Source organism: Salvelinus fontinalis, chromosome 4, assembly GCF_029448725.1.
Source record: "Salvelinus fontinalis isolate EN_2023a chromosome 4, ASM2944872v1, whole genome shotgun sequence".
NCBI classification, from domain to species: Eukaryota; Metazoa; Chordata; class Actinopteri; order Salmoniformes; family Salmonidae; genus Salvelinus; species Salvelinus fontinalis.
In genome coordinates this window covers 51,334,202-51,354,581 of record NC_074668.1, presented here as the reverse complement: position 1 = coordinate 51,354,581, position 20,380 = coordinate 51,334,202, and the positions used below count along the sequence as shown (strand labels likewise).

The 20,380-nt window shown below is 42.2% G+C and overlaps 2 protein-coding genes across 2 annotated transcripts in view; one reads left to right on the top strand and one right to left on the bottom strand.

Moving 5' to 3' along the window:
• The first annotated feature begins 307 nt into the window (after nucleotides 1-307).
• The window catches only part of cfap77 (cilia and flagella associated protein 77), a 75,249-nt gene continuing 55,176 nt past the window's right edge, over nucleotides 308-20,380 (top strand). The window contains exons 1-2 of the mRNA XM_055920534.1: nucleotides 308-777; nucleotides 19,646-19,731. Coding sequence (XP_055776509.1) covers nucleotides 19,669-19,731 — 63 coding nt within the window. The 5' untranslated portion in view covers nucleotides 308-777; nucleotides 19,646-19,668. The remainder of the gene's footprint in view (nucleotides 778-19,645; nucleotides 19,732-20,380) is intronic.
• Nucleotides 5,246-7,423, bottom strand: LOC129853970 (zinc finger MYM-type protein 1-like). The gene is made up of 2 exons (XM_055920533.1): nucleotides 7,293-7,423; nucleotides 5,246-7,067 (listed from the first exon to the last, which is right to left on the bottom strand). Exons 1-2 carry the CDS (start codon nucleotides 7,326-7,328, stop codon nucleotides 6,054-6,056), a joined length of 1,050 nt encoding a protein of 349 aa, XP_055776508.1. The 5' UTR covers nucleotides 7,329-7,423; the 3' UTR covers nucleotides 5,246-6,053.

Below are 20,380 nucleotides of genomic sequence, written 5' to 3'. Positions count from 1 at the left end.
TTGTGTTCCAACATCTACTTCCTGTATTGATTTGTTATTAATTAAAACAATATTTTTTTTAAAGGGGGAAAAAAATCAATAATACATTTTTAAAAAGTGCTTTTTGACGTGTATATTTTTTGACACAAAAAGACCCACACGGCGTTCCATAGTTCAAAGTCATTAGCCCCCGTTCTACTTTTGAGCATCAATATGGCTGAGGCGTCTGTAGAACGTTGACAACAATGGCAATGTCGTGACAATAGTGACGGAGGCGCAACCCACAGAGTTTGGTCAGAGATACTCAGAGTTGGTACTTTTGAGGAGTTGGGAAACTCTTTTGGAATCATAGTAATGTACGTTGCCCATGATGGGACAAGGAGAGCTGTCCAAATAGGGAATGGGAGTCAACTGGGCGCCAGATCAAAAACCCAATATTAGCATTAATTTCGTCAACAAGAACTACAACATTACAATTTTTTTCCGAGATGTGAGATAATTAACTCGTTGTCTGTAATACCGTATAGCTTTGGAATTGTGACCTTATGTACTTTCGAGGAAAATAGGCAGGTTTTTCGACTCATACCCTGACTTTGAGAAGGGATTGCATGACGATTAGTTTAGCAAATACGTGACACAGCATGACAACGTGAACGCGATTGGTCTACAGTCTGCTAGAATGGCTGTTATAAGTTCCTCCATTCATTACCCAATGGGATTCCTATTTGTGTACACTTTTCGTCAATGTTTGGCGTCGCGTTTCCATAACAACATAAGATACCAACAGGAAGTAAAGAGGTATGTAATGTCGATTTCTTCATTTGTAAACTAGCTACAAAAAACTAAATTGCAGTTCTTGCCTCTGATATGAATAACGTTATATTATTTTGAAACTATGTAATTTGTAATGGTTTTCATCAGTTGTATAGTAACGTTGTTGACTCTGGCCTTAGCTGCTGCCGATTTCTTGCTAGCTCTTGATCATAACCAAACCCAAACGGAATCAGCTGGGATTTCTTATATTTTCTGCATCGATTTCTGCTGAAATTCTGCGGAAAGTTTTTTTTTGCCTCTAGGGTAGTAACATTATTTTATAACATGGGAACATGGCTTATGTGAATGAATGCTTAGATGACAATGAACCTACGGTTATCCTTCTACTAAAGCTCAGTCAAAAATAACCTCTACACAAACTCAACCTTTACAGTATATGATCCTTTAAATCGTAAATATGATAGATAAATAAAGTGCAAAGGCATATAAATACAAATGATACATTGACGAATCCAGCTATAAATACATTAACGCCAAATAGTTTAGGTGAACCATTCTGCCTCTTTGTTCCATTCAAGATATAACTATTGATTCATTATCAAATTGCTTCAAACCAAAACACAGAAAGAGTGGTAGAGTTGGTGGGTGTGACTGACATGCTTTTTAGTGCTCAATGCTACTATACTTTGCAATCAACAAAATTGTAATTTTTCTCCATGAGGCTCCTTCTATGCTGACTAAGTAGCATCTTATAATGTGAGAAGTCTTTCTACATCCACTGAGGTAGTGGGGTTGGCACAGATGCATCGCCGCAATGTGAGCTAAGGCTGTCTTGTCCTCCGTAGCTGCCCACCAGTCCACTGCACTGACTTCTGTAGCATCTGCCTTGTCGATGCCCATGTATCTGTGCAACTCTTCTGCAGACACCTGGCTCCGAGCAGGGATGGCATGGACAGTCCTTAATGTCCTTTCTTGCGCCTACACCCTGGGCTGGATCTAGAACAGTTAGTGACAGGTGAATGCAGGGGTGCTACTTCAGCACAGTGTGCAGCTTGATTGAGCCTGCTGCCATTGCAGAATGGAACAACTCGGTGCAGGAGAGCCTGTCTTCCTCTACAAGCTGCCACAGCAGCTCAGTTGTATGAGAGTGCCAGTTGTCAGCCCCAGCTGTTATGCCATACTCAACTGCATTTGCAGGTCCTCCAGCTTGCTGGCGATGTTGTGGGCTGTTGGCACAGAGGTCTCCTGCAGCTTTATCAGGTTAGCCGCTATGCTCCACAATGAACACTGCCTGGGCCTTCAGCTGGGCCTTGTGTTCCCTCAGCAGCTCACAAAGGTCCTGGACATACTTTGCTGTTTCTGGTAAGGTCGTAGTGAAGTCGGTGAGCACATCCATGTACTCACAGGAGAATGGCCATTTTCCAGCATGAATGATCTCTGCTCCAGACGACGCTGGGGTGCCTAACACCTTTTTCACCAAAGCACACAGCCTGTTCACGTCCTGAAACACCTCTGGAAAAACCTCCAGCACCAGGCTCAGGCTCAGGAGATGGGAAAAGCAGGTGACGTGTCCAGAGTTGGGGAAGAGGCCCTTCAAGATGCTGGTGAAAGCCTTCTTCATGTAGCTAGCTGAGTCGCTTACAAAAGCCCACACATTGTTAAAGTCAACCCCCATATTATTGATACAGGAAAGCTTGGGACACCGTGGTAAATTTGACTTTATCCAAGAAAGCCAGTTCTGCTACAACAGGTCATTCAACCACTGGCTTAAGTAGAATGGCAAGTGCACACATCTTCCAAAGGTATCGGTCGTCTCATCAAGGATGACATACAGTAAAGATCTTTTCCCTCTACAGCATGATGTCCTGCTCAAATTGTGGATAGAGCTCTCGCAAGTCCCCTTCTCGCAGATGGGATGGTGCTGGGATAAACCCTCCCTGCTTGCAGTGTTTCTTCAGAAATGTGGAGAACTTGGGCCCCTTTTCGAGAACTATATATCTGCTTTGATTGAACTCCTCTCAGCTGTGGAGGGGTCTTTGCCAGACACGTGTTCTTGTTTGGACTGAAACATTTTTTGAAAATAAAGAACAATGGTTACATTTAGTAAATTAAGATTTCTCAGGTTGAGTTCAATAGCAGGCCTATAGTCGATCTCATGCTTTGAATCTAAGCACACACTCTCCTGAAACGACACTAACACAGCCCATAAACCTGACAGTATGTCTCTCACACAAATACATTTTCAAACAATGATAGTTAACATATTTTAAGACATTTTTTTGTTATTTACTTGCTGTTTTTGTGATTCCTAACTTGATAGCTCCATCACATCACTTTGGCTAACTTGTTAGCTGAAGTAATGTTAGCTAGCTAGCCTAAATGAAACGGTGGAGCTGGAGTGACAACATGGGGAAGCTTGCCAGGCTAACTTGCCACTATGTAGATGGACAAAAATGTAACTGTCAAGAACCGATATTAGCTAACTAGAACAAACCTATTATATAATGTAGCTAGCTAAAGCATCAGAATGTTTACCTGGTCCACGGAATTAGCCCTCCTATTTTTGTTTCGGAGTGACCTCAGGTGCTCCACCACAGTTTGATGGCGATTGAATGCTGACAGACTTTGCAGAAAAGTACTCCTCCATCCTCATACAGTTCAGCTGGAAACGCCCTGGCTGTTATTCTGGTCGCCAAGTGTTTACTTCTCAGCTCTTCTGCTGTAAATCTGGGCATTTTTTGTTGGTTCTCTCATCAGACAGCTGTCATTCATTCCCGTAGCTGTCTGCACCTCTCACTCACACAGGGGAAGGGCTACACTTTTTGATTATAGAAATACATCAATGAAAATAGAGGATATTTAAATTAAACAAGTCAATTTTATTTAACTTTTATATCAGCTGGCAGCTTATTTTTAGCTATAGATATCTATGAAATAGATATGCATTCTATTTCAAATTCGGCAGATTTTCGTAAGGAATTCTGCGTGCGCGGATTCCGTGCGGGTCTAATTATAATCATAACTCTCAGTGCCATTACATTGCACATAAGAGTCATTGACATTGGACGAAGGCGTCAATTGTAAGGGAGGATTTTTGTTAAGAGCCGCGACGCTCGGTCTGAACATTAACACGCAAACATTAACACGCATCGTTTGCGGTATGGTTTTGGAAGCATAAGGACCTTATCTTTCATATCGGCAAGACATTTTTTTCTAAAAACAAAAGGTTAAATTCAGGGGCGAAAATCTGATATCAACCTTGGAGGGGACAATTACATTAAATTTTCTCAGGAGCAATTCCTGAGGGGGACAACAAAAGTAGTGCTGTAACACATAGCCTACGTTGTAATATGTTAAATGTATATTGAGGGACCATAATCACTACTACTGGATAATTGTTAGGTACAGTAGTTAACTGAAGGGTTGTCCCAACTTGTTTAAATCATTATAATACTACTACTAATAATAGTTATAGCAGTGTTCCTTATCAGTCCAGTATGTATACAGGTATTCGTACTTACAACCAGCAATATCAAGAAAGGCCAGTAAGCGGCAATGGTACTGTACACTGTATGGGTGTAGTTTTCATAAATACAATGAACATGGTGTGATCTCATCGTAAAGAATCTCCATTGAGAACATTCACAAAGTTGGTCTCCGTATTGAATTGACCTTTTAATTTGACTTTGTGATACATTTATAAAGTCATTAAATATGTGCACCTGGCCTGAGTCTACTACAATATCTTTACAAGAACAAAAAGCTTAAAATAAGTACAGTTCTAAAAGCAAAATAACTACTTCAATGAAAAACCCAAATAAATCAAACAAAATATCCTTCAGTCAGTGTCTCAACTCTTCAAACAGCAGCTATGGACAAGTATTTTTTTTTATTTTTTTATTTTACCGTTATTTTACCAGGTAAGTTGACTGAGAACACGTTCTCATTTGCAGCAACGACCTGGGGAATAGTTACAGGGGAGAGGAGGGGGATGAATGAGCCAATTGTAAACTGGGGATTATTAGGTGACCATGATGGTTTGAGGGCCAGATTGGGAATTTAGCCAGGACACCGGGGTTAACACCCCTACTCTTTCGATAAGTGCCATGGGATCTTTAATGACCTCAGAGTCAGGACACCCGTTTAACGTCCCATCCGAAAGACGGCACCCTACACAGGGCAGTGTCCCCAATCACTGCCCTGGGGCATTGGGATTTTATTTATTTTTTTAGACCAGAGGAAAGAGTGCCTCCTACTGGCCCTCCAACACCACTTCCAGCAGCATCTGGTCTCCCATCCAGGGACTGACCAGGACCAACCCTGCTTAGCTTCAGAAGAAAGCCAGCAGTGGTATGCAGGGTGGTATGTCACACAAAGTATGCAATTTTAAATAAAATAACATGAAATAATAATAATAATTTGTAAGTGTACTGTCATGTACTAAAAACTGAAAACTACTAAACAAAATAACAAATATCAATTACACCAGGGGTTCTCAAACAGGGATCCATGGACTAATTGCAAGGTGTCCGTGAAATAAAATAAAGTGTAATGAACGTATTCAGTACCACAAGGTTTCCAGTAAGTTTACATATAATATAGAGGGGGTGGAGGTCCCTGAGGGCCGCTCAAAACCTTGCCTGCCTTGCCTCAAAATATGCAGGGGTTCCAGTACCCAAAAAAGGTTGAGAACCACTGCTATACACACTACTGAACAAAAGAACCAAACATATGTTTGCGGGTTTCAATGGATCCAACAAATTGCTGGCAGATATTTTCCCTCTTGAGACTGTCCAGCCTGTCTTTATGTACATTACAGACAACTACGCCGTTCAGTCTCTCTTGGCCCATGCTGGCCCGTAGCCAAGTCTTTAACCTGCGGAGTGCACTGAAACTCCTCTCAGCCTCACATGAACACACTGGCACCACAAACAAAATTCTGATCAGCACCTCAACTTGGTCAAACAACCCCCGCACCTCCACTGGAAGCCTCCTGAGGACCTCTGCTGCCTCTCAACTGCTGCTACAGGGGTATTTGTTGTGAAAGAGAGGGATCTGCACTGAAAGAGAATCTATGTTCAGCTCAGGGTACTGATCTAGAGACTCATCCAACTCGCCCGTGAGAAGCGCTCTTTCCAACTTTTGCAGGACGTTTAGACTGTCCTGGTCAAAACGGTCGCCAAACTGAACCTCCACACCATCCAACACTTAAAAAAATTCTGCCCTATAGTGATCCACTGCTTTGCCAGCAAATCGTCTTGAGTGCGTCTCAATGGATTCAATGGATTCAATAGAGTCAATCAAAGTTGTTGCTTTCTCATACAGTGCAAGGTAGCTTTCGTCATTTCTCTTGCCCCTAAAAGATGACCGCACACACTCGACTGCAGCCTGCATACCAGAGACAGGGTGTCGGAGACAACAGGCGAGTCCTCGTGAGGGACAAGGTCATGGTCAACATAACGCAGACAGACACTCTCCTGTTCAGCACCAGAGACATCTTGAGTACCATCAACAATTAATGAAAATTGTACAATCGGAAGAGACCTAATCTCAGCTGCAATGCCTCGAATGACTGTATTGGCCATGATGTTCAGAATTTCATTCTGTGCTTTGCGGCCTGTGTACATTGTGGTACGCTCTGTTAACCACTTCAGTAAAATGGCATCATCCTCTTCTGCCCTGAGTTTCAAAAGCTGGTATAAATTCCCACTGTCATCCGTGTGGCCTCTAAAGGCTTGTCCCTGTCTTACTACATGCCGCACCGAACTAACAATTTTCATCAAGCAATGCCTTGCGTCCTCCTGCTGTTTACCCCACGCGCTGGATAACTGGACACTGATTGGATTTAGCTGGTGTGCTGTTACAGTTACAAAGTGGCGGTGGGTTTGGCAGTTTTGATGTGCTGTGAATTTTTCAATGGCTTTTCTCCAGTTCCTAAATCCTGCACTAATGAAGGGAGCATCTGCTCTTTGGCCAAAAGATGGCTGGCTTGAAAACCCTTGGCTACAGTGAAAACACAACACTCCTTTTATTGATGGATTATAATGTAGCCAGGGGAAATCGCGAAACCATCTCTCTTGAAACGTCAACACTCTGTTGGCAAGAGTTTGCGGTTCTATAAATTGTGGGTGTGGCTGATATGGTTTTGTGCCATCACTGAGGTAACTGGACGATGCTGTGCCACTGTCCCCTATACTGGTGCTGCTGGCAACAAGGGTGACACCTGGTCCTGCCGTGGCTGTGACACTGTCCTCTGAAGTCTCTCTCCTTGGCTCTTTCCCTTTCACCACCCTCACTGACTCACAGTCTGACTCCTAGAAAAGAAATAAGGTGTTTGCTGTACTCCTAACTACCGGTACCCAAAACTACACAATTAATCACAACAGCAATACCATTGCCTTTAACAAATCTTAGTTTAGTCACCAGTTTAAGTTGAGAGTGGGGTATCCATGGCATTTTCCAATTATGTCCCTATTTTACAAATCAAAAAAATTGAGAACCTTTCATAATGTTGCCAAACAAAGACTCAACAAACTTACCTGAGACTCCCTGTCTCTGCCAGTCTGTCCCTGCATATCTGTCCCCAACTCAGCTGTCTGTGTGCCATCTGTTGCCTGCTCTGCCTAATGACATCATTGTGAAACAATACCATTAGCATTTCACTTCTTTCTTATGAACATTTTATCAACTCGTCTTTGAGATAATAGGCTACTAGAGTTCTTAATTTGCGTTTTGGTGTACTGAAAAATATTCTGATGTCCGTCTTTTTACTTTTTTCTGACATTTTTCTACCTGACTGGCTGGCTGGCCGGTCTAGCTGCACACACACACATTTACACAACACATGCTGCAACCTTTTGTAATTTTAACATAGTTTGTTTCATATTGGCTAGCTTCCAACAATAGCTGAATTTGCAAAGCTAGCGATCACCAATTCCGTTTCTGTGGTGTTTGCTATAATCTTTGCTACCTGGTTAAATAAAGGTGAAAAAAAATAAAAAATCACTAGCGACAATTTAGCTTTTGCAACGAGACCATTAAATATATTTAAGACAATGGTATAAGAGAGTGTAGTTCTGTTCAGTTTGGACTTCAGTTTATCGCTAACCTTATCACAGGGACTTTGAAGCACTACAGCTGCATGCTAATCTTGGAATAAACTGACGATAGCAAATATTCCATCTTTGACGACGCCACATAAATGGAATAGGTACTAGCTAGCTTGATAGTTAATGTTTGCTTTAGTTTGCGCGTTAGCTCTGCAAATTCAGCTAGTGTGTGAACCCTGCAACATTAGAAAAATATATACATTGCTATGGCGCAATTGACTGAATTACCTCACGTCAGTTACGTACATGTGCCTTTCGGACAGTAGATACGAACCCTCTATTACCTTGCAAGCTAAAGAACTGGCAGTGGATCAAACCATCGTGAGGCAAAGGACGGGGGGGGTCGCAATCTTGTGAAACTTAAAAACGCGCTATTAAGTGTCTATAATCAGCACAAGTGCTTTCATTGCGTATTATTAATATTATTGAAATTACATAGTTATGTTTACAGTGATATATTGGGGGGGACAAGTCATATTTTTCCCAGGATGGGGGGGTCGTGTCCCCCCCGTCCCCCCTGGGATTTCCGCCTATGGTTAAATTGATACACACCGTTTTAGGGTTAGGTCCCACACAGCCATGTTTCCATGTTACCATTAAGGAAAACCGACAGAAGACAGAGTAAAACGACCTGTGCTAATTGACTATCTGTGTCTCCGAACACCTGTGTGTAAACAGAAGACATGCCACAAACGTCTTGTCACTGAAAAATACTGTTGGCTGCAATTATGTTACAACCGGTTAAAACAGTGTACAGTAAGTGTGTATTTTTCATTTGTTAAGTTATTTTGATGTCAAATGAAAGTAGAGGGATTAATGTTTCTAGAACCGTACAGCAATTGAGCATCAATTCACGTTTAGATATAGTATTTGGCTGTTTTGGCTTCTACAGCAAATTCGCCATTTAAACAGAACATGTAAGGAAGGTCCTTGGACTAAGGAGCAACGTTAGGCTTCTTTAATCGACTATTAGGCTAATTGCTTGCTAACAAGCTGTTTAAATAAATCCATGTTCAGTCAGGATTGATACATTTGAGATGCCAGTATGAAATAGCTAGTATAAAAACTTGTTTGAATTCTTGGCCTTGTATGATACAGTAGTGATAATGGGGGGCTGGGATTAAAAATAAAAGTATTTAAATATAGGACAAAAAACACATCAAGACAAGAGAAACAACACTACATAAAAAGAGACCTAAGATGACAACACAGCATGGTAGCAACACAACACATGGTACAAACATTATTGGGCAGAGACAACAGCACAAAGGGAAAAAAGGTAGAGACAACAATACATCACGCAAAGCAGCCACAACTGTCAGTAAGAGTGTCCATGATTGAGTCTTTGAATGAAGAGATTTAGGTAAAACTGTCCATCTTTGAGTGTTTGTTGCAGCTCGTTCCAGTCGCTGGCTGCAGCGAACTGAAAAGACGAGCGACCCAGGGATGTGTGTGCTTTGGGGACCTTTAACAGAATGTGACTGGCAGAACGGGTGTTGTATGTGGAGGATGAGGGCTGCAGTAGATATCTCAGATAGGGGGGAGTGAGGCCTAAGAGGGTTTTAGAAATAAGCATCTTTCATTAGAGAGAAAGAATCCTTCAAATAAACAAGATGCTTACACACAGGTGTTCAGAGCATGCTAGATAGCTAATTAGCACAGGTGCTTGTCTCTTGTCTTCCGTAAACAAGCGCTGTAACATGGCGATATGGCCGATCCCATCAAGGTGTGCATCAATTTAACCTTTTGTTTTTTGAAAATTATTTTTTGTTGATAAGGTCCTTATGGTTCCAAAACCGCACTGCAAGAAACGCATGTTAATATTCAGATTGAGCGTCAGGGCTCTTAACAAAACTCCCCCGTACATAAAACACCTTCGTATAATTTTGGCCCTGGTGGCACCAAATAATCAAAGGTCTGACTGTACAGAGATGCTTGGGAAAATGGTCACAACAGGGGACTAGCGTGTGTGTGTTTCAGGGGAAAGGGGTGATCTGCTCTCCATCACCTAGGACTTGACAATGGTTAATCAAATATCCCCATTTTTGTGTCAATTTTGCATGCCTTCTCAAACAGCTGCAACTGTATATGCCATTGTAAATCAAGTCTTTGGGCTCAGGGATGGAACCACTTTTGAGCATCTGAGCTTATGGTTGTTTGTGGGGGAAAGGGGTTGAGTGTGTGTGTGTCCCACATCTGTTGCTAGAGGGTAATGATGTTAGGGACAATATAGGATGAATCACAATAATTGTTTGCTAAAATAATAATTGCTTGCCAAAAATGTCATTTTTGTAATGGTAATCTTGGTTATAGTTAACAACCCTCTGCACGAACTGCCTGCATTATTATGCATATTATTTGTTAATTATTGGAAATTAAGATGACGTTGTGTTGAAAAAGGAATGGGGAGGCGGAATATATTTCTCCCATGGACAAAGTAATTCAAAAGGGGTGATGATATTAAGTAACTGTAATTTTTTGATCCGAATGTGCAAATTGTCCAAACTGATCCTGAAGGTAGTTGGGTGATTTTTAACATGTTATTAGGTCATAAACAGATATGACTAATTAACCTATACGGTCCAAATAATGATGATCCACGTTTCTTTGAAAATATGTATAATAATATATTAACCCTACAAGCAATACAAGTCTATATTATAATACAGTTTTAAATACCTCTATGGCCAGTGAAGGAAATCACACTACAAACTATCACCCTCATGCACTTATATATCACAAATATAGATATATTGGAACTAGTGGATATATGGAGGCTTAAATATCCTGACCTCGTGAAAGCTTGTCGTCTTGACTACTTATGTCATTCTCTCCGGCATAAAAAGTTTAAAAAGTGTTGATAGGGGGCAGAATGCAGTCGGACCATCAAATAATTGGCAAATATATTACTCTTGCAGAATTTCCACATGGGTGAGGATATTGGACATTTAATCAAAGCCTATTGGATGATAACTTGTTTTTAACTAGGATTAAATAATTTATAACTGACTTTTTCTGACATTACATAGGTACAGCAGATCCCCTTATTGTATGGGACTCTTTTAACCATGGACTTCGGTACTCCTCTCTAAAACAAAAGCAATTTAGGTCAAAGGAGTTCATATTAACAAAGGAAATGGAAAGACTAACAGTACAGATAGATAGCAATAAAAACTGCCATAGAGGCTCAGAAAAAGTAAGCAATAAAAACAAAAATAAATGGAGGAACTTATTCAAGAAAGCACCTCCATACACACAACACCTGTTAGACATTGCTACCTGACAGATAGCTAGAGGCTAGAGCTGACCTGGCTGTGGAAGCTACTAGCTAGCTAGCTAGTTAGTTAATTCACTTCAGACAGAAGTTCAGTCGAGAGGGGATGAAACACTAGCTAACGTTACATGTCATTTACACTACTAACTCAGCACTGGGATTATTTATGTTAAGTCAGTTACCTTGCCATCTACATCAGTCAAATAAAGAGTAGCCAGTTTCTGCTCTGCTTGCTTTTACAACGCAGAGAAAAAGCAAAACACACACAGACAACAGCTGCCTCTGTTTGCACTCTCTGTGGTCATGTCCCCAGTGAAAATTGCACCCCTGCTGTAACCTACAAAAGCCTCTTCCTGCTCTTTTCCCACAATCCAGCAAATACATTTAGTGTGTCATAGGGTCTCTGACTTGTGGTCAGACGCAGAACAAAAATAAACTTGCACCTTTTTTCAGTGTGTTTTTCGAATGTAATTTTGAAAACAGAAAGGTGTCATAAAGAATTTTTTCGCAAACATAATTTTTGATCATAAAGAGGCCCTCAGCATTTGCTACATCCATTTTGGAATTTATAAATGAATGATATATATACCCATTGATTCTTGAAGAATGTAACTTATAAATGATTCATGAGCTTAGTTACAACCGTCTTACCCCACCAGAACCCCAAATATAAGCTTGTTTTACTCCAATGTTTGTAAAGAAGAACTAGCTAGCTAGCTTCTGGGGCGGCAGGTAGCTTAGTGGTTAGAGTGTTGGGCCAGTAACCGAAATGTTGCAGGATCGAATCCCCGAGCTGACAAGGTAAAAATCTGTCATTCTGCCCCTGAATAAGGCATTGTTCCCCAGTAGGCTGTCATTGTAAATGAAAATTTGATCTTAACTAACTTGCCTAGTTATATAAAGGTTAAATGAATAAATAAAATTTAAAAAAAGAAAATGTAAGCAAACACTATATAGCCTCAAAACATGGTTAAAACTATAACGTTGATATCATGGATGGTCAATTCTTGCATCATAACTCTTATCTATGAATTTAACGGTGATTACATTTCTCCAGCCCCATCTCTCAGATTTCTACTGAACCAGGGGTTGAAAAGCCACTTTATTGTTTCTACTGCAGATTACCTCTAAAAGTAATCCTATAAGTAATCATTTTTTTTATTTTTTTAAGTATCTAATCTGATTACAATATTTTAGCTGGTAACGGATTACAAGTTGAATTTTTTTGTAATCAGTTTTTTTGATCTGTTACTCCCCAACCCTGTATATTAACTATACTGAACAAAAATAGAAACGCAACATGTGAAGCGTTGGTCCCATGTTTCATGAGCTGGAATAAAAGATCCCAGAAATGTTCCATATGCACAAAAAGTTTATTTCTCTCAAATTTTGTGCACAAATGTGTTTACATCCCTGTTAGTGAGCATTTCTCCTTTGCCAACCGAATCCATCCACCTGACAGGTGTGGCATATCAAGATGCTGATTACACAGCATGATCATTACACATGTGCACCTTGTGCTGGGGGTAGTAAAAGGCCACTTTAAAATGTGCAGTTTTGTCACGCAGACGTCTCAAGTTTTGAGGGAGCGTGCAATTGGCATGCTGGCTGCAGGAATGTCCACCAGAGCTGTTGCCAAATAATTTAATGTACATTCTTCTACCATAAGCCACCTCCGTCATTTTAGAGAATTTGTCAGTCTGTCCAACCGGCCTCACAACCACAGACCACATGTAACCACACCAGCCCAGGACCTCCACATCTGGTTTCTTCACCTGCGGGAACGTCTGAGACCAGCCACCCGGACAGCTGTTAAAACTGTGGGTTTGCACAACCAAACAATTTCGACCCAAACTGTCAGAAACCGTCTCAGGTTAGCTCACCTGCCTGCTCGTCATCCTCACCAGGGTCTATACCTGACTGCAGTTTGGCTTCGTAAATGACTTAAGTGGGCAAATGCTCACCTTCGATGGCCACTGGCACACTGGAGAAGTGTGCTCTTCACGGATGAATCCTGGTTTCAACTGTACCGGGCAGATGGTGTTGTGTGGGTGAGCAGTTTTCTGATGTCAGTGTTGTTAAAACAATGCCCCATGGTGGCAGTGGGGTTATGGTATGGGCAGGCATAAGCTACGGACAACAAACACAATTGCATTTTATCGATGGCAATTTGAATGCACAGAGAATACCGTGACGAGATCTGAGGCACATTGTCTGTCATTCATCCGCCGCCATCACCTCATGGTTCAACATGATAATGCATGGCCCCATGTCACAAGGATCTGTACACAATTCCTTGAAGCTGAAAAAGTCCCATTTCTTCCATGGCCTGCATACTCACCAGACATATCACCCGTTGAGCATGTTTGGGATGCTTTGGATCGACGTGTATGACATCGTGTTCTAGTCCCCGCCAATATCCAGCAACTTCACAAAGCCATTGAAAAGTCGGACAACATTCCACAGGCCACAATCAACAGCCTGATCAACTCTATGCAAAGGAGATGTGTTGCGCTGCGTGAGGAAAATATACTAACTGGTTTTCTGATCCACTCCCCTAACTTTTTATCTTTGACCAACAGATGCATATCTGTATTGTGAAATCCAATCATGTGAAACCCATAGATTAGGGCCTAATTAATGTATTTCAATTGACTGATTTCCATATTGGAACTGTAACTCACTAAAATCTTTGAAAGCATTTAGGCATTCTTTTCAAATAACAAATTACACTGAAACGGCATTATCATTTTCACAATATTATTCCAGCCTCATAGTGTGGAAATATACAGTACCAGTCAAAAGTTTGGACACACCTACTCATTCAAGGGTTTTTCTTTATTTTTACTATTTTCTACATTGCAGAATAATAGTGAAGACATCAGAACTCATCAGATGATCATGTGCAAGTAGAGATACTGGTGTGCAAAAGAGCAGAAAAGTAAATAAATAAAAACAGTATGAGGATGAGGTAGGTAACTTGGGTGGGCTATATACCGATGGACTATGTACAGCTGCAGCGATTGGTTAGCTGCTCAGATAGCAGATGTTTAAAGTTGTTGAGGGAGATAAAAGTCTCCAACTTCAGAGATTTTTGCAATTCGTTCCAGTCGCAGGCAGCAGAGACCTGGAAGGAAAGGCGGCCAAATGAGGTTTTGGCTTTAGGGATGATCAGTGAGATACACCTGCTGGAGCGCGTGCTACGGGTGGGTGTTGCCATTGTGACCAGTGAACTGAGATAAGGCGGCGCTTTACCTAGCATAGCCTTGTAGATGACCTGGAGCCAGTGGGTCTGACGACGAACATGTAGCGAGGGCCAGCCGACTAGAGCATACAGGTCGCAGTGGTGGGTGGTATAAGGTGCTTTAGTAACAAAACGGATGGCACTGTGATAAACTGCATCCAGTTTGCTGAGTAGAGTATTGGAAGCTATTTTGTAGATGACATCGCCGAAGTCGAGGATCGGTAGGATAGTCAGTTTTACTAGGGTAAGTTTGGCGGCGTGAGTGAAGGAGGCTTTGTTGCGGAATAGAAAGCCGACTCTAGATTTGATTTTGGATTGGAGATGTTTGATATGAGTCTGGAAGGAGAGTTTGCAGTCTAGCCAGACACCTCGGTACTTATAGATGTCCATATATTCTAGGTCGGAACCATCCAGGGTGGTGATGCTAGTCGGGCGGGCGGGTGCAGGCAGCGACCGGTTGAAAAGCATGCATTTGGTTTTACTAGCGTTTTAACAGCAGTTGGAGGCCACGGAAGGAGTGTTGTATGGCATTGAAGCTCGTTTGGAGGTTAGATAGCACAGTGTCCAAAGAAGGGCCAGAAGTATACAGAATGGTGTCGTCTGCGTAGAGGTGGATCAGAGAATCGCCCTCAGCAAGAGCAACATCATTAATATATACAGAGAAAAGAGTCAGCCCGAGAATTGAACCCTGTGGTACCCCCATAGACTGCCAGAGGACCGGACAACATGCCCTCCGATTTGACACACTGAACTCTGTCTGCGAAGTAGTTGGTGAACCAGGCAAGGCAGTCATTAGAAAAACCGAGGCTACTGAGTCTGCTGATAAGAATATGGTGATTGACAGAGTCGAAAGCCTTGGCCAGGTCGATGAAGACGGCTGTACAGTACTGTCTTTTATCGATGGCGTTTATGATATCGTTTAGTACCTTGAGCGTGGCTGAGGTGCACCCGTGACCGGCTCGGAAACCGGATTGCACAGCGGAGAAGGTACGGTGGGATTCGAGATGGTCAGTGATCTGTTTGTTGACTTGGCTTTCGAAGACCTTAGATAGGCAGGGCAGGATGGATATAGGTCTGTAACAGTTTGGGTCCAGGGTGTCTCCCCCTTTGAAGAGGCGGATGACTGCGGCAGCTTTCCAATCCTTGGGGATCTCAGATGATACGAAGGAGAGGTTGAACAGGCTGGTAATAGGGGGTGCGACAATGGCGGCGGACAGTTTCAGAAATAGGGGGTCCAGATTGTCAAGCCCAGCTGATTTGTATGGGTCCAGGTTTTGCAGCTCTTTCAGAACATCTGCTATCTGGATTTGGGTAAAGGAGAAGCTGAGGAGGCTTGGGCGAGTAGCAGCGGGAGGGGGGGGGGGGGGGGTGGAGCTGTTGGCCAAGGTTGGAGTAGCCAGGAGGAAGGCATGGCCAGCCGTTGAGAAATGCTTGTTGAAGTCTTCGGTTATCACGGATTTATCGGTGGGGACCGTGTTACCTAGCCTTACCTGTTCTTGGTTCTGCATTTTTTAAACGGAGCATGGTTGTCTAAGATGGTGAGGAAGTTACTTTTAAAGAATGACCAGGCATCCTCAACTGACGAGATGAGGTCAATATCCTTCCAGGATACCTGGGCCAGGTCGATTAGAAAGGCCTGCTCGCAGAAATGTTTTAGGGAGCGTTTGACAGTGATGAGGGATGGTCGTTTGACCGCAGACCCGTAGCGGATACAGGCAATGAGGCAGTGATCGCTGAGATCCTGATTGAAGACAGCAGAGGTGTATTTGGAGGGCAAGTTGGTCAGGATAATGTCTATTAGGGTGCCCATGTTTACAGATTTAGGGTTGTACCTGGTGGGTTCCTTGACGTGCGGCTAAAGGCTATCAAAACTGGTCGCCTAGAGCGTTGGGGACAAGGAATAAAAGGAGCAGATTTATGGGTGTGGTAGAATATATTCAGGGCATAATGTGCAGACAGGGGTATGGTGGGGTGTGGGTACAGCGGAGGTAAGCCCAGGCACTGGGTGATGATAAGAGAGGTTTTATCTCTGGACATGCTGGTTATAATGGGTGAGGTCACCGCATGTGTGGGAGGTGGGACAAAGGAGGTATTAGGAGTGGAACTAGGGGCTCCATTGTAAACTGAAACAATGACAACTAACCCGAACAACAGTATACAAGGCATATTGATATTTGAGAGAGACATATAGTAAGGCATAAAGTAATCGCAGGTCTTGATTGGGAGAGCTAGCTAAAACAACAGGTGAGACAACAGCAGCTAGTCAGCTAACACAACAACAGCAGGTAAAATGGCGATGACTAGGCAGAGAGGGTCGGATTAACTACACACAGAGCCTGAGTTCGCTGCTGGGGCCGACAGATGAACACAAATAAACAGAATGGAGTACCGTGATTAATGGACAGTCCAGCAGGCATCAGCTATGTAGCCAAGTGATCATAGTGTCCAGGGGGGAGCAGTAGATGGAACAGGGAAGCCGTCAACACGCTAGCACGTGGCGTTTAAAGTTAGTAGCCCGGGGGTGGTCTGCTCAGACGGAGGCCGGTTGAGGGCACAGTGGATGGAGTATTCGTCGGCAGACCAGACGTGGTGGTGCGGCGGGGCGCCGTGTCGACAGAGAATCCAAGCCAGATGGCGAAAGAGGTATTGTAGAATTTTGTTTGCAAACTGGTGCTAGCTTCGTGGCAGTGGCGTTAGCCACTATAGCCAATCGGTAGCAGTGGTGATCCGGTGCCAAGGTCCAGAGTTAACAGCAAGGATCCGGTGGAGTATTGGGCTCTAGTCGTGTATGAGTGGGGTTCGGGTAAACAGCTGAGTAGGCCGGGGGTGGGCCTCAGGGATAGCTTCGGTACTGGGTGCCACGGAGGGTGCAAGCTAGCTGTTAGCTAGCTAGCTGTGAGCTAGCTAGCTGCAAGCTAGCTGTGAGGATCAGAAGTAGTGGCTCAGGGATTACGGCAGGAATCAGGCGTTGTTGTGGAGAGAGAGTCCGATGCTGGTAGATTGGCGAGTAATATCCAGGCTAAGAACAGGGCTGGTGTCTGTGCAGAAGGTAAAAGCCGCTAGCAGTGGCTAAAAATGACTAAATAGCTTGTAGCTGGTTAGCTACTGGAGGTTCTTGAATGTGTTCCAAAGTTAAAAATAATAGCGATTCCGTATCACATTGGGTGAGGCAGGTTACCGGAAGGTATAATCGAATAAAAAATCGAAAAGAGATAGAATTAAAAATATATATAATTACAAAAATACGAAAAATACAAAAGTACACGAGAGGACGAACAAAACACGCCTACACTGCTACGCCATCTTGGATCCAGAAGATCAAGAAGTTTAAAGTTAATATGTTGAATTTCTTTCCTTAATGCATTTGAGCCAATCAGTATTGTTGTAACAAGATAGGTGTGGTATACAGAAGATAGCCCTATTTGGTAAAAGACTGAGTCCATATTATGGCATGAACAGCTCAAGTAAGCAAAGAGAAATGACAGTCCATCACTACTTTAAGACATGAAGGTCAGTCAATCCAGAAAGAACTTTGAAAGTTTCTTCAAGTGCAGTCGCAAAAACCATCAAGCGCTATGATGAAACTTGCTCTCATGAGGACCGCCACAGGAAAGGAAGACCCAGAGTTACTTCTGCTGCAGAGGATAAATTCATTAGAAATGAAATGGCAGCCCAAATAAATGCTTCACGGAGTTCAAGTAACAGACACATCTCACATCAACTGTTCAGAGGAGACTGAGTGAATCAGGCCTTCATCAAATTCTATTGGTCACATACACTTGTTTAGCAGATGTTAATGCGGCTGTAGCGAAATGCTTATGTTTCTAACTCTGACAGTGCAGTAATATCTGAAAAGTAATATCTAACAATTTCACAACATATACCCAAAGGAATGGAATTAAGAATATTTAAATATATGGATGAGCAATATCAGAGCAGCATAGACTAAGATACAATAGAATACAGTATATACATATGAGATGAGTAATGCAAAATATATAAACATTATTAAAGTGACTAGTGTTCCATTTATTAAAGTGGCCAGTGATTTCAAGTATATATATATATATATATAGGCAGCAGCCTCTAATGTGCTAGTGATGGCTATTTAACAGTCTGATGGCTTTGAGATAGAAGCTGTTTTTCAGTCTCTTGGTCCCAGCTTTGATGCACCTGTACTGACCTCACCTTCTGGATGGTAGCGGGGTGAACAGGCAACAAGGGGTTGTTGTCCTTCATTTTTTTGGAACTCCTTCAAGGTTGTTGGAAAAGCACTCCAGGTGAAATTGGTTTAGAAAATGCAAAGTTGTCATCAAGGTAAAGGGTGGCTACTTTGAAGAATCTGTTTAATCAATCAATTTTATTTTATATAGCCCTTCGTACATCAGATAATATCTCGAAGTGCTGTACAGAAACCCAGCCTAAAACCCCAAACAGCTAGAATGCAGGTGTAGAAGCACGGTGGCTAGGAAAAACTCCCTAGAAAGGCCAAAACCTAGGAAGAAACCTAGAGAGGAACCAGGCTATGAGGGGTGGCCAGTCCTTTTCTGTTTAACACATTTTTGGTTACTACATGATTCCATATGCGTTATTTCATAGTGTTGATGTCTTCACTATTATTCTACAATGTAGAAAATAGTAAAAATAAAGAAAAACCTTTGAAATAGTATGTGTGTCCAAAGTTTTTACCGGTACTGTATAGAAAACACAGTAAATCACGTTTTTGACTACACTGGGCCTTTAAGGTTAGGATTGGGGGAGGGAAGCTGATCCTTTATCTGTATTGGAAACTTCACCCCGGAGCCAATTGCCACATTACTAATTTTTAGACCCTAGATAAAACCAGAGCATGTGCTGTCAGTTCAATAAGAACATTAAATCTGAGCAGAAATTTCTGAAGGATGTGTATCTCAAATCAAATGTTTAAATCAAAATCCTAAGAATGTGTATCTGTGTTAAGATGCCAAGCGTTTAGCTGTTTCGTGAGGGTAGGCCTATAGAATTACAGAGAACATTATACGCCGGTTTCCTGGACACAGATTATGCCTAGTCCTGGACTAAAACACATTTCAAAGTAGATTCTCCATTGAGCTTCTTTAGTCCAGAAATAGTCTTAATCTGTGTCCAGGAAACCCACCCTTGATGTAGGCTAGCCTTCTCCATGGATATCAAGGTCTAGCAGCAATTGTACTATTTTAGGTAGGCCTAATTGATTGATTTGCTTGTTGGTTGTACCATCTGGAATAACTCCTCTATTTCCCCAAGGTGTAACCGTCCTGAACCTGGAAATGCAGGCTTCTCGCGTCGGAGTGGTCAGGGACTCCATGCTGGCTAATCCTCTTTTAATTAGGGTAAGGAGCATGGTTTGAAGATAGGCTACATGGACCACGCAAAGCGCCGAGCAATCATACCCATACTGCATTGGCTGCCCTCACCTGCTTATTAGGCTGTTTGCACAGGCAGCCGAATTCTAACATTTTTTTCCACAAATTGGCCTTTTGACCAATCAGATCTTTTCACATCAGATATTTTTCAGATCTGATCTGATTGGTCAAAAGACCATTAGTAAAAAACAATATCAGAATTGGCCTGCCTGTGCCTTAGTTTCTTCTTTGAGATATTTCAATGTCATTCGATTTCAGAAAACAACACTAGGGGGCAGCATTACCAGTTGAATAATATATTTCTTATCTCTGTCCAAATGATTTCTCCTTCCTAAAGTGTACACTTCTTCACCTTCAATGATTTAAAACTGGAACATGAAATATGGTGCAAACTCCTACTTGCTCTGTGTATGGACCCTAAAACGTTTGGTGTGAATATTAGTTCAGAACCTATCTATGAACCTCAGCTGCATCATAGTTGTTGTATCGACTTCAAGTCTGAAGGGCATTAATGAAGCCTATGGATAGAGTAGAATATAATAACGTTATTGTGCCATATACATGTACTGTAGTTATTACCACGCATGAGATCCCCATATTGTAGCCTGTACATTGA

Bases quoted from the DNA above. Each gene is read 5' to 3' on its own strand.
- LOC129853970 (XM_055920533.1), bottom strand. From the start codon at position 7,328: ATGCAGGGACAGACTGGCAGAGACAGGGAGTCTCAG. The intron at 7,068-7,292 runs GTAAGTTTGTTG...TTTCTTTTCTAG, and splicing joins GCAGAGACAGGGAGTCTCAG to GAGTCAGACTGTGAGTCAGT.